Source organism: Brachypodium distachyon, chromosome 1, assembly GCF_000005505.3.
Source record: "Brachypodium distachyon strain Bd21 chromosome 1, Brachypodium_distachyon_v3.0, whole genome shotgun sequence".
NCBI classification, from domain to species: domain Eukaryota; kingdom Viridiplantae; phylum Streptophyta; class Magnoliopsida; order Poales; family Poaceae; genus Brachypodium; species Brachypodium distachyon.
This window is the reverse complement of record NC_016131.3, coordinates 40,242,657-40,263,868: the sequence shown is the minus strand read 5'-3', so window position 1 is coordinate 40,263,868 and position 21,212 is coordinate 40,242,657. Positions and strand designations below refer to the sequence as shown.

The window sequence follows — 21,212 nt, the reverse complement described above, 5'->3', positions numbered from 1 at the left end:
AATTTGTTTTCCGAAGTTCAGATTGTTGGCACAATCCTACGTCTCCGTTGAGGGGGCTGAGTCACACAAAACTCGCGGACACACAAGTCCACCCAAAACTCCTGAGCTAAGACCTAGGTCTCACCCAGTTACTCGTGGTAGATCTTGAGGTGATCTCCAGACCTTCACAGACCAGTTGATGGTAAATCACAAGCTTCGATTGCTCTTCAACGCTGACTCCTAACCATCTAGGTGATGCGTATCACCAAGAGTAACAAACTTCAAGTGCTCGGCTAGAGAGGGGATCCCATTCTTCACGCTCAGTTCAGCTCTAAGGGTTTTATCTGGTGTTCTTCAAAACAACTCACTGGGAAATCACCACCGAACCCGTTTGGGGTGGGTCGTCTTATATAGCCTTGGCCACGGCTGATCTAGCCGTTGTGACCCGTTGGATAAAGTGATCCCTGAGACTCCAGCTCACACTTTATCTCTTTGTCTCACAATGGTTAGATTAGGTGGTCAAGAACGAAAGCGACAGATTTTCAAACACATTTGAAATCAGAGTGAAGACTTCACGCGGAAGTTTCTGTGAAGCCTGAAATGCTTCATTCTTCACTCCGACGAAAAAAACTCACACAGAAAATGGTTTTGGCCTAAGCTGAACATGAAGAATAGGTTTCACCCGAACCAGCTCCACACTTCAAACCCCCCTTAATAGTACGGCGTTTCTATACTCAAGTGAGGAAAAAGCTACAGAAAGACCTATGAAGAAAGCTACGCTTCATGTTCTTCACCGTTCTTCACACTTCAAGCCAGTACCTGTACTTCAATTTTTAGGGGTCGTCGATGCTGGTTAAACCAACTCTTCTGAGGAACTAAAACCTAAAACACTTTGTGTAACTCATTAGTTACTCAACCATGTTGTCATCATTCATCGAAACCCATACAGGGACAAGGTTTCCCTTTCAGACGGGCTTGCAATTATGCCCGCCATGGATGGTGTGCTTGTTGCCGGAAAGGAACTCATAATCCGTGTATTTGCATGCAATTGGTTGAACAAAAATCCCGTGGATCCATGACGTGGCCTCCTCTCTGCCCTCTATCTCCCTTCGTTACTCTCCCCCTGCCAATTCCCCTCCACACGATTCTCATCTTCCCTTCTTTGTCCTCACTCCCGACCTCCCCTTCTCCCCTTCTCTCCTCCCGAACTCCCTCGCGCCCCTCTCTCTGCACACCGATTCCCCTCCACAGTCCACACCGAGCAACTCCCTCGCCCCTCTCCCATCTCTCCCCATGGAGCCCCTCTCTCTTTGCTCTCCCTCCTCTCCCTCGCCACTCTCTCGGCCGCCGTGGAGACCTGCTGCAGCCACGGTGCCTCGGCCGGCCGCCACCGCCGCCATGGAGGCATCGGTGCCGAATCCGGCAGGCCCCGGCCAGTACCTTCCCGGATCCGCCCTCAGCCCCAATGCCGCCTGTTGCTGCTGCCGTCTCCGAGCTCGCGCTCGATCCGGCCCGCGCTGCTGCTCGATCCGGCCGCTCGCCCCCGTCCCCGGGCTGGATCCGGCACCGTGCACAGGCCGCTCACTCACGGTAAGTTTCTCTCCCCATTTTCCTCGGTTATCTCTCTCTCTCTCAGCGCTCTCTCTTTCTCAATCTCGTGCAGTCGATGAGAGGCGGCGGAGCGCGGCATTGGTGCGTGGAGGAGCAGCGGCGGCGTCATCAATTTTTTTCATGATCTTTTTGTGTGATTTTTTCCTGTATAATCCTTGCAGCGGCATCCATCAATAGAACTATCATGAAATTATTGAACTCCTTTTAATGTATCTTTTGTGCTTGCTATAGGCCACTTCAGATTCTGAAGTTGGATTTGAAAGGGGGCAAGATGTTGTTGCACAAGATAAAACTGAACTGGTTAGTCTATTTCTTTAAGCAATACTAAGTACAGTGTCCGTGCATTGCCACGGCCTCTCAAACATGTGCACGCAAAAATTCATGTTTATACAAAACATAACAATATAATTGGACATTCAATCAAAATGATCTCGGGGCTGATGCTAGCAGCCGCGGCCACGGACATGGCACCTAGTCCAAGCTGCCCGCCGGCTATGGCTGGTGTCAGAAGAAGGTCACGGAGCACGCGGTGGCGCAGTGCACGAGGAACCGTGCGGTGGTGGATAGCGCCGGTCAGCCCTGGACTCCTTTGCTCCTCTCTTGCACGGGAATCTAATCCGGCGTCGACGCGTATCCAGAGCGGTCACCGCAGGGAGGTGCTGCGCGGGCAGTTGAGTCGGCGGTGGCGGCCCGGGAAGGCGGCGCTGTGGGAATAGAAAAAGGAAGATTCGATGGAGTCTAAGGAGACACGGAAAATCAGGACAGGCACGAAAATTGATGCATGACGGACGACAACGAAGAAAACCTTCCTGCTTTTAGGCAAAGGAAGGAAGATCCAATGGAGTGTAAGGAGACACGAAAATCAGGATAGGCACGGAAATTGATGCATGGCGGACGACGACGAAGGAAACCTTCCTGCTTTTATTTATTAGAGATAGAATCAGATAATTAATTGGAGATGCTCTTGCACATTAGGTGGTATGGCATTAACTGATTGGTCCTTTTCCACGATTGTAAGTTGATCCTGTATGCTAGTGCCAAGACTTAAACATGCATGCACCTCACTTTTATTACAACTAGACCAGAATATGGTTTGTCTTTCTCACAAGTACTATACTTTATTTCGTTGGGCTTGAAAACTAATACCGGAGGCAGCCACAAATGTGACAAGGATCTTGATATGGATGATGATGAGCACGATCTGTATGGCGACGAGGTAGATGTGTACTATGGTGATGAGTGCTATGGCTGCGCTGGTGATGAGGACTATGGAAATCAGCAAGATGACCAGTACAATGATGATTGAGTACTTAGGGAAATTAAGAGAATTCTGAAGTTTATCATAGTTACTATTTTGTTTTGTATCCTGGCACTTCCTAAATGGATCTTTACTATCCAGCTCATTAGGCATGTGTGATACATTGGGTGAAATATAATATATCTTCTTTTGTCACGTGTGTTGTAAACAATTGTAAGATGATTGTTTTTAAATGAAATTTTTTCGAAATTAATTATATCGTCTGTGATTTCTAGATTGTTCAACATCCCCCGTCAAAGGAAATCCTGAGGGGTTACCTATACCCAACAGAGCAAAACCTCTCGTATATATGATAGGCCGACTGGAACTTTGGACCGTCAGCTATATTACAAACTGAAGGGGCTGGACTCCACTCAATTATAAGTATCCCTGACGGGGTGTGCGTACCCTCGGCAATTATACTAATTGACGGGAAACGTACTGTCGACTATGAAACATGTTGACGGTGAGAAATAATCGTTGGCCAATACATTTTCGACGGGACACGGTCGGCTATCAGAGTCACATGACCTAGTGGCCAACCGTCGGATAATTACCGCAGGCAAATACAATTCCTGACTGTACCGTCGGCTATTAAAGTAATGGCCGACGCCGCATAGCTAATGGGGGATAGCTGACGGTTAACCGTCGGTTAAACTGTTAGCCGACGGTGATCGAAAATAGCCGACGGTGATTTCCCCCTCGGCTAAAATGTGATATCTAGTAGTGCATTGGCATTGCGATTCACAGCTACAATGAAGCTTAGTATGTTCTATCTAAATATGAGACCCCACCTCTCCGCACGCAAATCATGCAACCTCATGAGGCGGACCACATGCCAATCATGCATGCACCTCTTTTTTTTTCAAGCCATGCATGTACTCATTTTGAAGGAAAGACTGCAGGGGATAATTGTTGGAGATATGCCCTAGAGGCAATCATGTGATGATATTATTTCCTATGTATTCATGAGTTAATGTTATTGTCCTTAAACATCATCACTGATATGTATCAATAAATATGTGATTTGTTTATGAGACTATATATTCTATGATGTTGTTCTAATGGTCCCTAGTCATTGAGGTTATGCGGACACACAATAATGAGGACATCCCTAGTTCTTTATCATCAACTCCAATTCATGATGTTGCTGCACAAGACAAGCCCAATGAAGTTAGACTTGGGCCGATAACAAGAGCACGTGCGAATCTACTTGAACAACAGGTGAACTCAGTCTTAATTGAATCTGATGTTTTAATTGATTAGAGCTTCATACTACCTAAGTCTATGCATTTATGTATGATCAGATTTGAAGATGTTTCAAGCCTTGCACGTGGAGGAGGAGAGTTGCAGCAAGATCCATTCCCGTTGATTTCCAATACCAAGAAGAGCGCGAGGGAGGAGAGGGAGGAGGAAATCAACCAGCAATAGAAGTTGTCGTGGCTGATGCTAGGACAAGTCCTACGACATGTCAAACATGTCTGAGGCATCAACGCACGTCGAGGAGCATGTGACACACATAGGGCTACCGACGACATGGTTTATTTGCTTAAGTGTGAGTTGGGCCTGCGTGCTCATAGTTTGGGCTGAACCCAACGTTTTGAGTCAGTTTGTATCAAGTTTGGGTTGAACCAAGTTCGAGTCCGAGTCCAATTAGGTTGCTGGACGTCCACCCTCCTATATAAGTTGAGGGGCGCCCACGATTAGGGTTAGACCACGTTTAGATTATTCAGAACCTTTCGTTGAACTGCTACAAGCATTCATTTAAAATTATATTCCTCTTTGATTTGATCAGGAATTTATCTTCACCACTTTGTTGCGATCTGGTGTTTTGCTACTGAAAATTCGAGTGTTATCTATTGTTCCATTGGGAATTGGTAGATTGCAGAACCGCTTCGTGGTCGGCGGCTACGTGCGCAAGCGTGTGGTGTTGCGAATATGAAATAGGGTTTGAGAATTGTTGCATTGGCAGCAAGGGACCAGCTAAAAATTCGTCAACGTCTCGCGAGTTATCATCCATCCACAACGAGCTCAACGAGAAGATCGGGCCACCCCTTATCATCTTGGTATCAGATTTCCAGCGTTTACTCGGTGAGCGAATTCCATCCCATAGATTTGTTTTATTTTTTGTCCTATAAAGCCAAAAAAACTATTAGGTTTAGATTTTTGCCATAACCTAGTTGCATCGGTTCATCTAGTTCTTGTGCTGGTCGTAGTCCTTCCTTTGCATAACTTTACCTTCCTATCATCGGACGGTTAGGTTTGTTTCCGGGGAGTTCTTGTTCTAGTCGGAGTCGGCGAGATCTTTTTTTTGTTTCGGCCGCGTCAAGTTTCAGTTTGAGTCCTTTTCCAATCCGAATCAGCATAGAGATTGTTTTCCTTTCTGAGTTTTGTTGCAATCCGAGTCAGTTTAGAGATCTGTTGTCTTTCCGTGTTTTGTTCCAATCCGAATCACTCTAGACATCCTTTTCCTTTTCTGATTGTTAACCCTAGCCACAGCCTTTCTATCATATAAGAGTAGGAACCTTCCCACGAGACTAGCATATTTGTGCTCTATGGGCTGCTCTTTGTTTTCTTTTTATAAAGTTTGCTTTCCATACTAATCCGATCTATAAGTTGATTTGAGTCCGGAAAGTTTTGGCCGCAAGGAAAGAGGAGGGGGACAGCAAAAAAAAAAAAAAAAAAAGTCTGGAAACCTCTCGAAATTTTTTCGAGCCTATACTTTTTTTACACTTCCGGGACTGTTTTTAGCCATCTGCCGTTGTAGCGGGAAAATTTTGAACAGAAACGTGGCCGAAAGCTGTGCTACAAATTTGCTATTTTGATAGTGCGCAATCTTGTGCCCGGATACTTTGAGCTTTGCTAGCATCTCTCTTAGTGCATTTGCAACACGAGCATTACTCTGACATATATCATAATTCTCAGCTCGTTCTTTTGGTTGCTTTTGCCCCATTTATCTTTGTGTGTGCGTTTCCGATGAGTTGTGTGTCATACGATCAGCACTAGGATTTGTGAATTGGTGTTGTTAGGTAGCCTCACCAAGTTCCACCATATACCCTAGTTTGTCGTGTGATAATCTCTCCCTTGGTATTCGCTTCATTACATCCATGCACGTTCTGCCCCTACAAGTTGGTACGCTATACTAATTCACTTTGGAACGGTAAGATACATTGTTTCTTTCAGTTTTGAGTGAGTTGAGAGTTTTCCACATATATTTTTCCTTTTTGTGCTCTAATCATGTCGACCGAGGATGGTGCAAGTGATATTTTGCTGAAGAAGGCTGCTACTGAGGTGGTGCATTGGCATGAATATGAAACCCTCCGTGATCACTTGAAGTTCAAGATAAATCAGGCGGTTGAACCCATATCCTCATATTTGCAGCAAGTGGAGATGAAGGTTGATGAGGCCATTGACACGGCTCAAGCGACACAAGGTCACGTGACCACCATGCAGCGCTCTCTCGCTGATTTGACGCAAGCGGTGACTGATTTGCGCATGCTCGTTGAGCGCCAACAACAGCAAGATCAGCACCATGATGATGAAGATCCTAGCGTTAATGATGGTGGTGCAGGCCATAATGTGCGTGGCCCGCAGCAAAATCAGGATCGGCGTCACAATGCGCCGATGGGCTTTGGCCATGGAGGTGGCCGTGGTGATGGAGGTCGTGGGCATGGCCATGGTGATGGAGGTCGTGGGAATGGCCGTGCCGGTGCCTTCCCTATGGGTCATGCACGGCATGAGTTTGATCATGATGATGGACAGCACGCTCATCATGATGATGACGGGCTGGGCAAACCGAAGTTTTCTATTCTTAAGTTTGAGGGCTCTACTGATGTTGAAGAATATCTTATTTGGGAGCTGAAGATTGAGAAATTATGGTGTTTTGCATGAGTACACCGAGGACAGAAAAATCAAATTAGCTTTTTCGGAGTTTGATGGATATGCTTTGCGTTGGTGGGATAACATTGTGCGTACTAGGCAGGAAGAAGGTGAACCCCCAATCATCACGTGGAGAACTATGAAGGAAGTGATGCGGGAACGTTTTATTCCTCGCAACTATATGCGTTCTCTCTATGATAAGTTGCAGAATTTGAGGCAAGGCACTATGTCCGTGGATGATTATTTTCAGGAGATGGAGTTGATTATGCAGCGTGCTAGAGTTCGTGAGCAACCAGAACAGACCGTGCAGCGGTTTCTTTCTGGTTTGACATACAATATCAAGCGTATCGTTTGGCATCACCAATATTATGACATGACCGAGTTGCTCCATCATGCACGGGAGGCTGAACTTCAGTTAGCCGAAGACGCGAAGTTTGCTGCTCGTTCCACTTCGGCTCGTGGTCGTTTCACGCCACGCCCATCGGGTGGGCCGCCTACACCAAGTCCTTCTTCGGGTGTTCGTGGTACTTCTTCAAGCAAGCCCGAATCTGCTGTTATCAACGCCAAGAAACCGGCACAACGTGCTGCTAGTGCTGCCGGTTCCTCTATGTCTACAGCAAGAAACAGGGATATGAATTGTCATACATGTGGTGGCAAGGGTCACTTCAAGCGCGACTGTCCCAATAAGAAGGTTATGTTGGTGAATGAGGATCTGGAGTATGAGACCGGTGATGATGCTGATCCTGAATCTGAACCTTTGGAGGATGAAGATGCTTATGATGAAGGTGTTGTTGATGCCTACGCGACACACTTTCCTACTATTGTGTGTTCGCAAAGGGTGCTGAATGTCACGCCTAGTCCTGAGAATCAGCGCTGCAATTTGTTCCAAACAAAGGCTATCGTTGGTCCTAGCAAGGCATGCAAGGTGATCATCGATGGTGGTAGTTGTCAGAACTTGGCTAGTAAGGAGCTATGTGCAAAACTGAAATTGAAATATTTGCCGCACCCCAATCCATGTTATATCCAATGGTTGAGTGATAGTGGGGAGATGAAGATCAGCCATATGGTGCGCGTGGACTTTCAGATTGGACCATACAAAGACACCGTTGAGTGTGATGTGGTTTCCATGACCGTGTGTCACTTGTTGCTGGGTCGTCCATGGCAATTTGATAGGAACGTTCGTCACGACGGGAGAGCCAACACATATCATTTGCATTGGCGTGGCAAGGATGCTACTTTGAGACCCATGACACCGCAGCAAATTGTAAATGAATCACGGCAAGAAGTTGAAGTAAATTGTGAGAATGAGCGTGAGAGATTAGATAGGCGAGCGACTCCACTTTCGGTGAGCGAGAGCCACAAGCCAAATTTGAGTGGTAAACAGAACGGTGAGGGATAGAATTCCTTAGTAATGCTAGCCACCAAATATGATTTGAGAGAGTTCAGCGAGGATCCTACTTTGACGCCTTTTGTGCTTATGTGCAAAGGTGTTTTGCTTTCTACTAACGACATGATCCCACTGCCTATTGGTGTTTCTCATGTTTTACAGGATTTCAACGATGTGTTCCCGGAGAGGTACCCGCTGGTTTGCCACCCTTGCGTGGTATAGAACATCAAATCGATTTGATACCCGGTGCGTCGCTGCCCAATCGAGCCCCCTATCGCACCAACCCTGAGGAAACGAAAGAAATTCAGAAACAAGTACAAGGGCTTCTCAACTGAGGTTATATTCGCGTAAGTTTAAGTCCATGTGTTGTTCCTGTTATTTTAGTTCCTAAGAAAGATGGTACATGGCGCATGTGCGTAGATTGTAGAGCTATAAATAACATCACTATTCGATATCATCATCCCATTCCATGTTTGGAAGATATGCTAGATGAATTGAGTGGTGCTGCTGTTTTTTCTAAAATTGATTTGCGTAGTGGTTATCATCAAATTAGAATGAAAGAAGGGGATGAATGGAAGACAACCTTTAAAACAAAATTCGGGTTATATGAGTGGTTAGTCATGCCTTTTGGGTTAACTAATGCACCTAGTACTTTCATGCGTTTGATGAACCATGTTTTAAGGCACTTCATAGGAAATTTGTGGTTGTGTACTTTGATGATATATTAATTTACAGCCGCAATGAATCTGAACATTGTGATCATATTCGACAAGTTTTGCAAGTGTTGCGTCATGCTAGGCTTTATGGTAATCTTGATAAGTGCACATTTTGCAAAGATAAGGTCATATTTCTGGGATATGTTGTTTTTAAACATGGAGTTGAGGTAGATGATTCTAAAATTGAAGCTATTAAAAATTGGCCTACTCCAATGAATGTTAGTCAAGTACGAAGTTTTCACGGTCTTGCTGGTTTCTATAGGCGTTTTGTGAAAGATTTCAGTACTATTGTTGCACATTTGAATGAGTTAACTAAAAAAGGTGTTGAGTTTGTTTGGGGCCCATCCAAAGATAATGCTTTTGATGAACTAAAACGTCGTTTGACTACTGCACCTTTGCTTGTACTTCCTGATTTCACTAAACAATTTGAGATTGCGTGTGATGCTAGTGGAATTGGTATTGGAGGTGTGTTGATGCAAGAGGGTAGACCGATTGCTTATTTTTCTGAAAAATTGAATGGTGCACAATTGAACTATCCTGTTTATGATAAAGAATTGTATGCTCTTGTTCGTGTTCTTAAGGTTTGGCAACATTATTTGTGGCCAAAGTAATTTATCATACATTCTGATCATGAGCCATTGAAATATTTGAAAGCTCAATCCAATTTACATAAACATCATGCTAAGTGGGTTGAATTTATTGAGTCTTTCACGTACATTATTAAGCATAAGAAGGGTAAAGATAATGTGGTGGCTGATGCTCTATCTAGGAAAAATATGTTATTGACACTTTTGGATGTTAAAGTTCCTGGTTTAGAGACTTTGCGTGATTTATATGCTGCTGATCGTGACTTTGCCGCACCATATTCTCTTTGTACAGCAGGGAAAGCATGGGAAAAATATCACATACATGATGGCCTGTTGTTTAGAGCTAACAAACTATGTGTTCCAGAATCGTCCGTGCGTTTGCTATTGTTGCAGGAATCCCATGCGGGCGGTTTGATGGGTCACTTTGGACGTGAGAAGACATTGCTTATGCTCGCTGATCATTTTTATTGGCCTAAGATGAGGCGTGATGTGGACAGGTTTGTGAAACGGTGTATCACTTGCAATAAGTCAAAGTCCAAGCTGAAGCCTCATGGTTTGTATACTCCTCTTCTTGCTCCTACTACTCCTTGGGAAGATATAAGCATGGATTTTGTGTTAGGATTGCCTAGGACTAGAAGATGACATGATTCAATCTTTGTGGTAGTAGATCGTTTTTCCAAGATGGCACATTTTATTGCTTGCCACAAGAGCGACGATGCGTCGCATATTGCTAATTTGTTTTTCAGGGACACTGTACGCTTACATGGAGTATCAAAGACGATTGTTTCTGATCGTGATGTGAAGTTTATGAGCTATTTCTAGAAGACGCTTTGGGGCAAGCTCGGGACAAAGTTATTGTTCAGTACAACTTGTCATCCCCAAATAGATGGTAAAACGGAGGTGCATCGCACACTATCAATATTGCTGTGATCCATGATCAAGAAGAACCTACATGAGTGGGAAGATTGTTTGCCGCATGTGGAGTTTGCATATAACAGGGCGGTACACTCAACAACGCAGCTCTGTCCCTTCGAGGTGGTCTATGGTTTTAAACCCATTACACCCCTTAATTTGCTGCCTCTACCCATGCAAGAGCGCGCCGACATGGAGGCATCCAAGAGGCAGATTTTGTGAGGAAGATCCATGAGAAGACAAAAGAAGCAATTGAGAAGAAAGGCAAGTACACCGCTGACCGTGTGAACAAGAAGCGCAAGGAGGTGTTGTTTTAGCCCGGCGACATGGTTTGGGTACACTATCGCAAGGACAGATTTCCAGAGCGTCGTAAGTCCAAGTTGCAACCACGTGGTGCTGGACCATATAAAGTGCTTGCCAGGATTAATAACAATGCATACAAGATTGATCTTCCAACCGATGAGTTTGGCGTTAGTAATACATTAAATGTTGCTGATTTGACGCCGTATGCTGGAGAAGACCTTGTTGTGTCGGGGTCGACGCCTTTTCAAGGGGGGGAGGATGATGAGGACATCCCTAGTTCTTTATCATCAACTCCAAATGATGATGTTGCTGCACAAGACAAGCCCAATGAAGTTAGACTTGGGCCAATAACAAGAGCACGTGCGAAGCTACTTGAACAACAGGTGAACTCACTCTTAATTGAATCTGATGTTTTAATTGATGAGAGCTTTATACTACCTAAGTCTATGCATTTATGTATGATCAGATTTGAAGATGTTTCAAGCCTTGCACGTGGAGGATGAGAGTTGTAGCAAGATCCATTCCCGTTGATTTCCAATATCAAGAAGAGCGCGAGGGAGGAGAGGGAGGCCGGCGCACCACATGAAGAGGAGGAAATCAACCAGCAATAGAAGTTATCGTGGCTGATGCTAGGACAAGTCCTATGACACGTCAAACATGTCTAAGGCATCAGCGCACGTCGATGAGCATGTGACACACATAGGGTTGCCTACGACATGGTTTATTTGCCTAAGTGTGAGTTGGGCCTGCGTGCTCGTAGATTGGGCAACCTTGACTAGCAATGTGACTCAGTATGATGACTATGTTTCACAAGTTATAGGGCAAGGTGTTGCCAACTGATAGCATTGGACTCGACAATGAGATTGCCGGGTCAGACAGACCCGCACTGAGACACAACGAGATGATTGTCATTTGTTAGTCTTAAGTATGATGTTTATGCCAGTTCTAGAACTGAGGTCATCGCATGAGCTTGGGATGTGAATCGGCTTACTTAGGGGTTACCAAACGCTACTCCATAACTGGGTAGTTATAAAGGAAGCTTTTGGGTTTGCTGAGAAGCATGCTGCAAGTCATGGTTGATCAAGATGGATTTGCCCCTCCCTTTGGGAGAGATATCTCTGGGCCCTCTCGAGTGATCAGATTCGGAAAGCATGGCCATGCGACTTGGGTTAAGCATTAACCCGTTCGGGAATCTGAATCACGAGATTGAGAAGAGAGTCGAGTTATACACAAGGATGACAAGTACTCGCCTTGAGCTCGACACACATATCGTGAGGCAGAAGGAATGTTGCATGTGGACACATTGTATAGTTCGTCAATATACTTTGTGGTTATTCAGGAGTCAGCACGTGCTGCTCGGCGCCGCTGCTGACTATCGACTTGGGTCGGAACCTGTGTTCGGACTCGTAGTTGTGTCCGTTTGACCACGAACCTGTAGGGTTGCACACTTAAGGGGATGGGGCCGAATTGGATCGGATCCAACTCGTATCCCGCTTACACTCCTGATACGGGTGCGGGTCGCCCGATCTTTCGATGAGATTGATAACTCTCGATTTGGGTAGGAGGTGACGTTGACGATCCGACTACGGCCTAGGAGGCAGCGTCTTAGCAATCGATACGCCAACTCCAGAAGGTTATTAATCACGCGGGGGCACGATCAACCTGACCACGAAGGTCTTTGTTCCTGCAAGCAATCGAAGAACAAGCAAGAACAAGATAAATAGCGGATGCAATCTCAAATTGCGAGTATACTATATCAAACCAATGTCTCAACAAGACGATAAGTTGGAGTCTTGACGACGGTAAAACAGGTGGTCTAACCGACACACGCGATTACACGAAAGTAGCAAAGATGGCTAAACTTTATCTAATCAAAACCCAAGGCTCCTTAGGGGGGGGCTCATGGGGTATATAAAGGAGGAGGGAGAGATATTTTCGTCCACCTTGAGTAAGGAGGCCGAAATCCAACTCTATCTCTAAGTTTCCTAACAAACTACAACTCTTTAGGAAACAGAAAAACAGATCCGTCAGCTTGTTTTGTCCGTCACGGTCAGCACGAGTTGAATCTATTGATGGGACCAGATCCGTTGGAAAGGTTTTGTAATTACCTTTCCAACAAGTACTTGTTTGCTTGATTTGGACTCCGGATACGGCCTAGGTGATTAAAACAAATTCGGGTCTCCTGGCAGCTCGGATCCGAATCGGATTCAACTTTAATTCGTGATATCTTTCTCTAGCAAGCTCCGAATCATGTGCCGTTTGATTTGTTGGAAAGTAGACTTGATAGGCTTCACTTTGAATCTCCCTTTGCAGGCTATCACACTTCATCTTCACTTTGGATTTGTAAAGTTCATTAAGATGTCTGCATAATAAGATTACACAAGATAGTAGCTCCGCCTCATTGCAAGTAACATATTGAAAACATTTTGTAATTGAATTCACCTTATTATAATTGTTATTAGATACACCAACAATTAGGGTTCTAATGGTCGTATCCATGGTGATCATGTCCATATCATCCTCCCTTTCTTGAAAGAAAAGCCGTCCTCGGCGTCGTTTGTGCTGAAAAGAGACTGACAAAATAGACAAAGTGTGTGCATGTTATATGTATATGTCATCAATTTTACATTTTTGTATTGTTCTATAAATTTAGATCACGCACCTCATCAATTCAATCATGTTTTCTTTTTTTTAAAGTTTTTCTCCTTTTATACACATTTTGTCGCATGCTTCTTAGGTTTAGTTGTTTTCTAAATGTAAAATCAGAACATTTTTATATCTTTTTCCATTAATTGTAGTTAATTTAAAACATTTATTTATACATTGTTGGTGCATCATCTGTTTTTGACGGTTGTTGGTGCATCATCTAGTCGTTGTACAATTCTACGATCCATTTCTCCGTTCCTGCACCTGAACGGAGCAACAATGTCTTTGCACGAATGGTTCATCGTGTGATCGGACGGTCGAGAATCGAGGGTGAAACAACGGAAGGACTGGAAAACAACCGCGCAATAACACCAGCCACTTCCTTGTAAAATCACCCCACAATCCGAAGCTTCTCCCCCCTTATTTCCTTCGCGACGAAGCGGCACGCAGCTGCAACGACTTGCAAGACAGAAAACCTACCAAATCAAACCAAACCGCAACCAAATCTCCCAAATCCAAATCCCCACCGTCGCGCCCTACCTCCGACTATATCCGCTGCTGCCCTCCTGTAGCTAGGCAGACATCTCCCGCTGCTGGGAGCGACACGGAGCCGGCCAAGGGGCTACTGCTCCCCTACCTGCAATGCGACTTTGCAGGACTTCAATACCGAATTTTCGTAAGGGACCAAATGTTTTCTGTCACGACTCAGGAGCATCTTGGTGTACATGTATGTTTGTTCGACTCAGTTCATCTTTCCTAATTGTTAACACACATATCTATTTTTGTCCAGGATGCCAGTGCAACGTTATGCAACAAACAATATTCTACCTCCCCCTCGGCTCTTTCAGCAAAAGAAGTGCACAATAGGTACGTGGATGTTCTTACAAAGATGAAGAATACAACACAACAACCAATGTGGACCACTTAAAAAACGTCTCACAACTATCTCATGTCCATCCTTTCAACAATGTCAGTTCCATCTTCAAGTACATCATGAAAGGTACATCACATGTACAATTTTTTGAGTGGAGAAGGGACTAAGACCGACAACAATAAACAAATCTTGCCATATATTTCCTGATTTAATTTATTAAAATCCCAGCAAAACATATAATAGTAGTCCAAATATTGCTCTTCAATACAACATAGGTTCCCGCTGCAACGCGCGGGGTCTCGTCTAGTTTATACGTTATTGGCGGATCGTCTGTTTTTGACAGCTGTTGGTGCATCATCTAGTTGCCGTACAATTCTAGCATCCAGTTCTCCGTTCCTGCATCCGAACGGAGCAACGGTGTCTTTGCACGAACAGTTCATCGTGTGATCGGACGGTCGAGACTCGAGGGTGAAACAGCGGAAGGACTGGGAAACAACCGCGCAATAACACCAGGCACTTCCTTGTAAAATCACCCCACGATCCGAAGCTTCTTCCCCTCATCTTCCCGACGAAGCAGCACGCAGCTGCAACGACTTGCAAGACAGAAAACCTACCAAATCAAACCAAACCACAACCGAATCTCCCGAATCCAAACCCCCACCGTTGCGCCCTACCTCCGGCGATATCTGCCGCCGCCCTCCTGTAGCTAGGCAGACATCTCCCGCTGCTGATGGGGAGCGACACGGAGCCGGCCAAGGGGCTGCTGCCCTACCTGCAGCGCGCCGACGAGCTGCAGAAGCACGAGCCCCTCGTCGCGTACTACTGTGAGAGATGCTCTCCCATCTATGATCTATCTTCCTTGCAGCAATTTCCCTAATCGCCTATTGCTAGGGTTTGGTCTAAAATTTGGATTTGGTTCGAACAGGTCGGTTATATGCGATGGAGAAGGGACTGGTGATCCCGCAGAAGGAACGTACCAAGACCACCAACTCCATCCTTGTATCCCTCATGAACCAGCTCGAGAAGGTCTGTATATCTGTCCCCTTTTCCTTTCTCTTGTTTTCCGAGGGAAAAAAACTAAGGAGCTGTGAACTCTAGTTTAGTTTAGATCTGTTACATTTGTGGCAATTAGGGTTTGGAGAGTAGAACAGTGATATGTTTTGTTTTGACGTCATAAGTAATCACTTCTTACAAGGCTAAAGGTTAGCACCCAATTCCGTGACTGCATAAGCAGAACAAGGCTATATCTTACTTGAGTTGCATGGTATCTGAGTGAACTCTAAGGAAGAGTTTATGAAGTCCCATGATTCCATCTAAATCCTAGGAATGCTGAAACCGAGGAACATTTAATGACCGTATGTATGATTATATCGAAGTATTACACCTGGGTCCTGGAAGCAGCTTCAGCAAGCAACGTATGCTATTGTTGGGATACTCCAAACTACTTAACGATTTGTGCTGATCTTTTGTTGGCACTGAATTGAATCGGTATCAAGTTTCTAGTATTGTGTTCTTCGTGGCCTTGTGGCCACTTCTTGTTGGGTTCCAAAAGTGATGATAATGCTCGGTGATGACATTGACTTTTGGGTTGCCATTCATTCACTTGTATGGGTACCTAGGGTGTATTTTTTTTGAACTCAAAGTACCTAGGTGTATTTGGTTGATGACCAAACCTACCAACGTTTTGGTCACGGCCAAAAATTTGGCTCTTGTTTGGATGGTTGCCAAAATTTTGGCAATCCAATGCTCCTTAGCCAACTGTAGTTCATTCTTCTTGCAAACATTTGGCAAATCTGGGGTTTCAGCCATTTTAGAACAGGTTGGGCTAAAACCAAACTCACCCCTAGTCTTTTTAGGATGGGGGCAGTGGGGCACAACTGGGTCCCTTGGTTTCAGCCATTTTAAAACAGTACTCCTTTATACTCCCTCCGTCCCTTATTACTGTGTCACAACTTTGTCTAGATAAGCATGTGCCTACACACTAAGATGCGTCGTATTTAGACAACTTGTGACACTTAATATGGAACGGAGGGAGTATATCTTCTGTTATTGTGCCTTTAATTTCCTGCAGTGTAGATTGTTTGTTTTCTCAGATTGTAGTCCTGATTAAGTTTTCCATCCTGCAGGATAAGAAATCATTGACCTTGGGGCCTGATGACCATCTACATTTAGAGGGTTTTGCATCGAGCGTTTTTGCTAAAGCAGACAAACAGGATCGTGCTGGACGAGCTGACATGTATTATTCTGAACTATTATTATTATGCTTCAATCATATCAGCATTATGTATTTGCAATTTCACCAATGCATTTACAATAAATCTGCACATTTTGCAGAAACACTGCAAAAACATTCTATGCAGCCAGCATATTTTTTGAGATTCTCAATCAATTTGGCGAACTTCAACCTGATGTAAGTGTAATATGCTAATGTCTACATTTATGACCGCAATCTTGATTTAGCCTTAATATGCTAATGTCTACAATTGTACTATACAATGGTCTTGATATATGTTCAATTTACGGGATCATGTTTGTATTTATGCTTTAACTGGCCTTTGACAGCTTGAGCAGAAGCAGAAATATGCCATCTGGAAAGCTGCTGAAATAAGAAAAGCTCTCAAAGAAGGACGAAAGCCTGAAGCTGGTCCTCCTGGCGGGGACAAAGATGAAGCACCTGCCAACACCACTGAACATGCCAATGTGACTCTCTCAACTCTAGCAATCCTTCCGTTATAATACGACACGTAAAAGTATTAGTCAACAGTTTTGGCTATTCGACACTGCACTTGTTTGTTGATACACCCTAATGACACATAACAGTATTACTTGGCAGATTTAGCTATTGGGCACTGCTTTTGTTTGCTGACGACAGCGTAAAATTTATAATTTGCTCGTGAACCCTTAAAATGGCGGATTAGTTTCAACACATGACCATTGTAAATATTATTAATTGGTTCACCACACGTAGAACGACTCACCACACACAACTTGCGAGATAGGTGGAAGTATGTCTAAAATTGTCACAGAAATAGTGTAATTGGTTCACCGTGTGTCAAAATTGTACCAGTGGCCATTTGTTGCAGCATGCGGTGCTGCCACGCACCATAAGGTGCTTGAGTCCCTAATTAACTTTGCAAGTACAATTCCAGGAATCTCTTTCTTTCCCCTTACTGGCCTTCCATCCACACAATTCACCTCTCTCTCTCTCTCCCAACCTCTCTTTTCAGGCAACTAACAGGAGCTCTGGCTATTCATTAAGCAGAAAGAATTGATCCAGCTTACAAGGGAAACAGGACCGAAAGCCTCACAGTTGACCGGTTAATGACGGAAACCGGTCAAAAACAACCAACAGGCACACGCAGCCCACCTAGCTCAAATAGGCCTGGAACTTGCACCTGCCAACGGCGCAAACTCGCCACCTACATGGCACGTGTCCAAACGCCTGCACCACAACCCACATACAGAGACACCCTGCGCCCTGCGAAAGCCACTGACAACACATTTGAGGGCCGCTTGCCTAACATGCACCTCATGCCCCCACGAGCTCAAGCGCCACATAGGGGTGGGCACATTCTGACGAAAATCCAAAAACCGGGCCAGACTCAAATACACCAAATTGCCGGGTAGTTCGGTTCTCGGGGTTTGGCCACAATCCTGCTGCTGTTTGGTCTATGATTCTAAAGTCAGATTCGAGTCCATGGAAGCTGAACAGACCACATACCCTAATAAATAAAGCACTAACTCCTTATTTTCCACTCCATGTAAGGCCTGACCAGAGGCATAAGTACCTCAAAACCCGTTTTTGCCCTAGCAACCCACACATGTGGGGTTCCCAGTTGCCGCTACGACATCAATAAGACAAACTCCTATCCTCAAACGTGACAGTGGCCCGTTCAGGAGATCCCCAGCGGCAAGATTGCATCTTTGCCAGGCAGACCTTTTCGACCCAGACACTGCATGAAGCTGGGAGCTCCGGCGAGCCTGCAACCAATGTCAACAAGCGGTGATGCAACCACCCAAGCGAGCACCAAATCGACAACGGCCGGAATTAGGGTCCAAATTGGCTCTGGAATTCTGAATCTTATTAGTACTTTTTTGTTGCCTGTTCCGCAGCCATAAATGCCACATTGTTCAAGAAATCGGCCGATTCAGCGATTAATCGGCCGATTAATCGCTGATCGGCAGACCACCGTGCAGATTAACACTTATCGCCGCAGTTAATCGCCCAAGCCGATTAATCGGTCTGACAACCGATTAATCGGGATTAATCCGCCGGCCAGCCCCTGCTCGAAGCCTTGAAGAGCTTCAATGATGCCTTTGCTTCCTCCCAAGCTGCTGCTGCTCCCATCTATTTTCACTGATGCCTTTGCTTCTCTTGATTTGTTTTAGATGGCTGCACCTTCCCAAGATTCTCATGCGGCAAGTAGGCCAATATATAATTATATATACTATATAGTGTAATAGTCGACCGATTAAACCGATTAATCAGTCCGATAACCGATTAATCGCTAATCCCTACCCGACCGAGCAGTTACCGATTACTGATTTCTTGAACAATGAAATGCCATAACAGTGACCTGGATTTGGAGGCTTGGAGCCCTCTGGAGCCTGGAGGTTACCACAGAAGATGGTTTCTTGTACCCTAACAGACAAAACCGAATTTTTGGTCCGTACGGGTTCCCAAGTATTTACGCTACTCAAGAGTGGGTTCGGTTTTCATTTCAGGAAACCTGTGTTTTTTGCAAACCCGAAATGACCAAACCGATAACAATATTACCTGAATGCCCATCCCTAGCGCCACATGACCTGGACACTCCGCAGCCCTAGCCGCTCAAGACCACTCGCTGACCACCATCGCTTCATCAAAACCTGGGGTGGTTGCCCTGACATCCACGTCCCAATCAGATTGAGTTGACTGGACCTCTCTCTGTCTCTCTCTCTCTCTCTCTCTCTCTCTCTCTCTCTGTATGTATGTGTACTTCCATGATTGCCTATTTGAGGGGTGTGTTTTTGTGTTGGTAGCCAGAATGATATTGGCTTCCTTTCTTTTGTTGGAATTCCAGTCCAGTTAGTTTTCCATAGTAATGATCTTGAAAACTCTTAGAAGTCAAGCGCAAGAGGCACATGGCAGTCAATGACAATATCTATCCAACAAACAAGCCATTCTGGCATTATACTAAAAGAGTGGTATAGTTTGTATATAGCATGCAAGTCAAGGTTTACTCTTTTAATTAAAGCTAAGTCTTGTTATGATCAGTATCCTTATTTTTGACTGAAAACAGAATCCGTTTTTGTATACCACTTTCTAAAACAATTTTGCTACCCTCCTGAACCTTAGCAGCAAAACAAGATATGGAAAATCGTGCTACCTGTGAGTTCCCATTTAGAAGTAACAGACATCATTTTTTAATCATATGCAACTTGTGTTAACTTATGCTATCGATATTTACTTATACACTTTCGTTGAATCAAGGTGCATATCTAACGCACAGAAGACCATAGGCTTGAGAATAATACTCCCTCCGTCCCAAATTAACTGATGTGGATTTGTATAGGTTCTTATACAAATCCACGTCAGTTAATTCGAGACGGAGGGAGTAGCAGTTATGCCACAGTACTGTTGTGCATTGGTATTTACGGAATAACAAGCTGCTTTTGTTTGGATCATTAATCAGGATATGGGGCGAAGCCAGTCTTTTGGCAACAGGCAGAATGGCAACGAAGCATCATCTCAACCAATAGACAAGGTTATTCTGCTTGCCTCTATTTATTTTAAATTTGTTTATTAATTGTTGTAAGGTTTATTTTTCTTGATTTTATTATCTTCATGTACACAGGATTTTAGCAGAAGGGATAGCTTTTCTGCTGTCCAGCCAGGAAACAGTGCTTCTCAACAAAGTGCAGAGAAGTTTAATGATCATGTATCTGCCCAGCCACCTTATTCATCACCACCTCCACCGTCTGAGTTCTCATCTCCACAGTCCCAGTTCTCATCTCCACATCCATCTTATTCTTCTCCCTCATACCATGGAACAGATTACCCTCCTTCTGACGTCCACACACCACAACCCAATTATTCATCTCCGTCGTACACAAGCACAGACTACGCTACCAATGAGGTCCACAGACCACCATCCAATTATTCCCCACCCCCGTACACAAGAACAGACCACACTATGGATGATGGCTATAATCCTCAGAGCAATGATAAACTGGATGTTTCAGCTTATCCTCACACATACCACCAGCCACCCTACACAATTGAACCTCAGCACACCTCTCAAAACTACTACTCTACAGAAACCCCACCTGCTCCGTACAGCTACCCTAATTTCCAGTCTTATCCAAGCCTCCAAGACAGCACACTACCCTCTGTCACAACTCATCAATCTGCATTCCGTCCTGTTAGTGATGGTGTGACTGCTCAAACATACTCTCCGTCCACATCTAATAATTCTGTACCAACAACACAGTACCGTTCCAGTGCCGATGCTGCACCACCAGCTAGCCAGTATAAGTATGACAGCAGTTACCAGCCGGCAGTTGAGAAGATAGCCGAGGCTCACAAGGCAGCACGATTTGCAGTTGGTGCTCTTGCATTTGATGACGTTTCTATTGCTGTGGATCACCTGAAGCGGGCACTGGATCTTCTGACGAACCCTTCGGCTGAAACTCATTAGCTGTCTGGTCTTCAAAGAGAAAACATCTTTTGTAAATACACTATGCTGTAATTACCGCCACATGGAAATGTTGCCTGGTTGCATACATAGATAGCTGGGGTGGCTACACAAATCTAGGGGCCGAGAGGCATTTAGCAGTAACATGTTTGCAGCATACGACCTTCTAGTGTCGCATTGAATTATTTCTTGCAAGTGTTCTGCAGCATACTAGCTAATCGTGTCACATTAAATTATTTGTTTTGAGAGTTTTGTCAGAAGGCTATATTCAATTATTTGCCGTTTCTATTCAAAGGACTTCCATAGCAAGTTTGGAGGATTCCCTTACGGTCTGATTTTTGTGC

The 21,212-nt window shown here is 44.7% G+C and overlaps 1 protein-coding gene and 1 long non-coding RNA gene across 5 annotated transcripts; both read left to right on the top strand.

The window, feature by feature from the left end:
• The first annotated feature begins 1,110 nt into the window (after positions 1-1,110).
• LOC112270871 lies at positions 1,111-4,633 on the top strand. 4 transcript variants are annotated; one of them, XR_002963418.1, is made up of 3 exons: positions 1,111-1,890; positions 3,963-4,111; positions 4,195-4,633. It is a non-coding gene; the product is annotated as an uncharacterized LOC112270871 (long non-coding RNA). The 4 variants fall into 4 exon arrangements; XR_002963416.1 differs by lacking the exons at positions 3,963-4,111; positions 4,195-4,633 and adding an exon at positions 2,746-3,101 and having other exon boundaries at positions 1,114-1,890; XR_002963414.1 differs by lacking the exons at positions 3,963-4,111; positions 4,195-4,633 and adding an exon at positions 2,041-3,101 and having other exon boundaries at positions 1,114-1,890.
• A 10,085-nt stretch (positions 4,634-14,718) lies between these two features.
• LOC100841818 (protein HOMOLOG OF MAMMALIAN LYST-INTERACTING PROTEIN 5) lies at positions 14,719-21,143 on the top strand. Its single transcript, XM_003563864.4, has 7 exons — positions 14,719-15,015; positions 15,117-15,217; positions 16,318-16,427; positions 16,526-16,601; positions 16,754-16,891; positions 19,867-19,938; positions 20,029-21,143. Exons 1-7 carry the CDS (start codon positions 14,922-14,924, stop codon positions 20,869-20,871), a joined length of 1,434 nt encoding a protein of 477 aa, XP_003563912.1. The 5' UTR covers positions 14,719-14,921; the 3' UTR covers positions 20,872-21,143.
• The last annotated feature ends 69 nt before the right edge of the window (positions 21,144-21,212 follow it).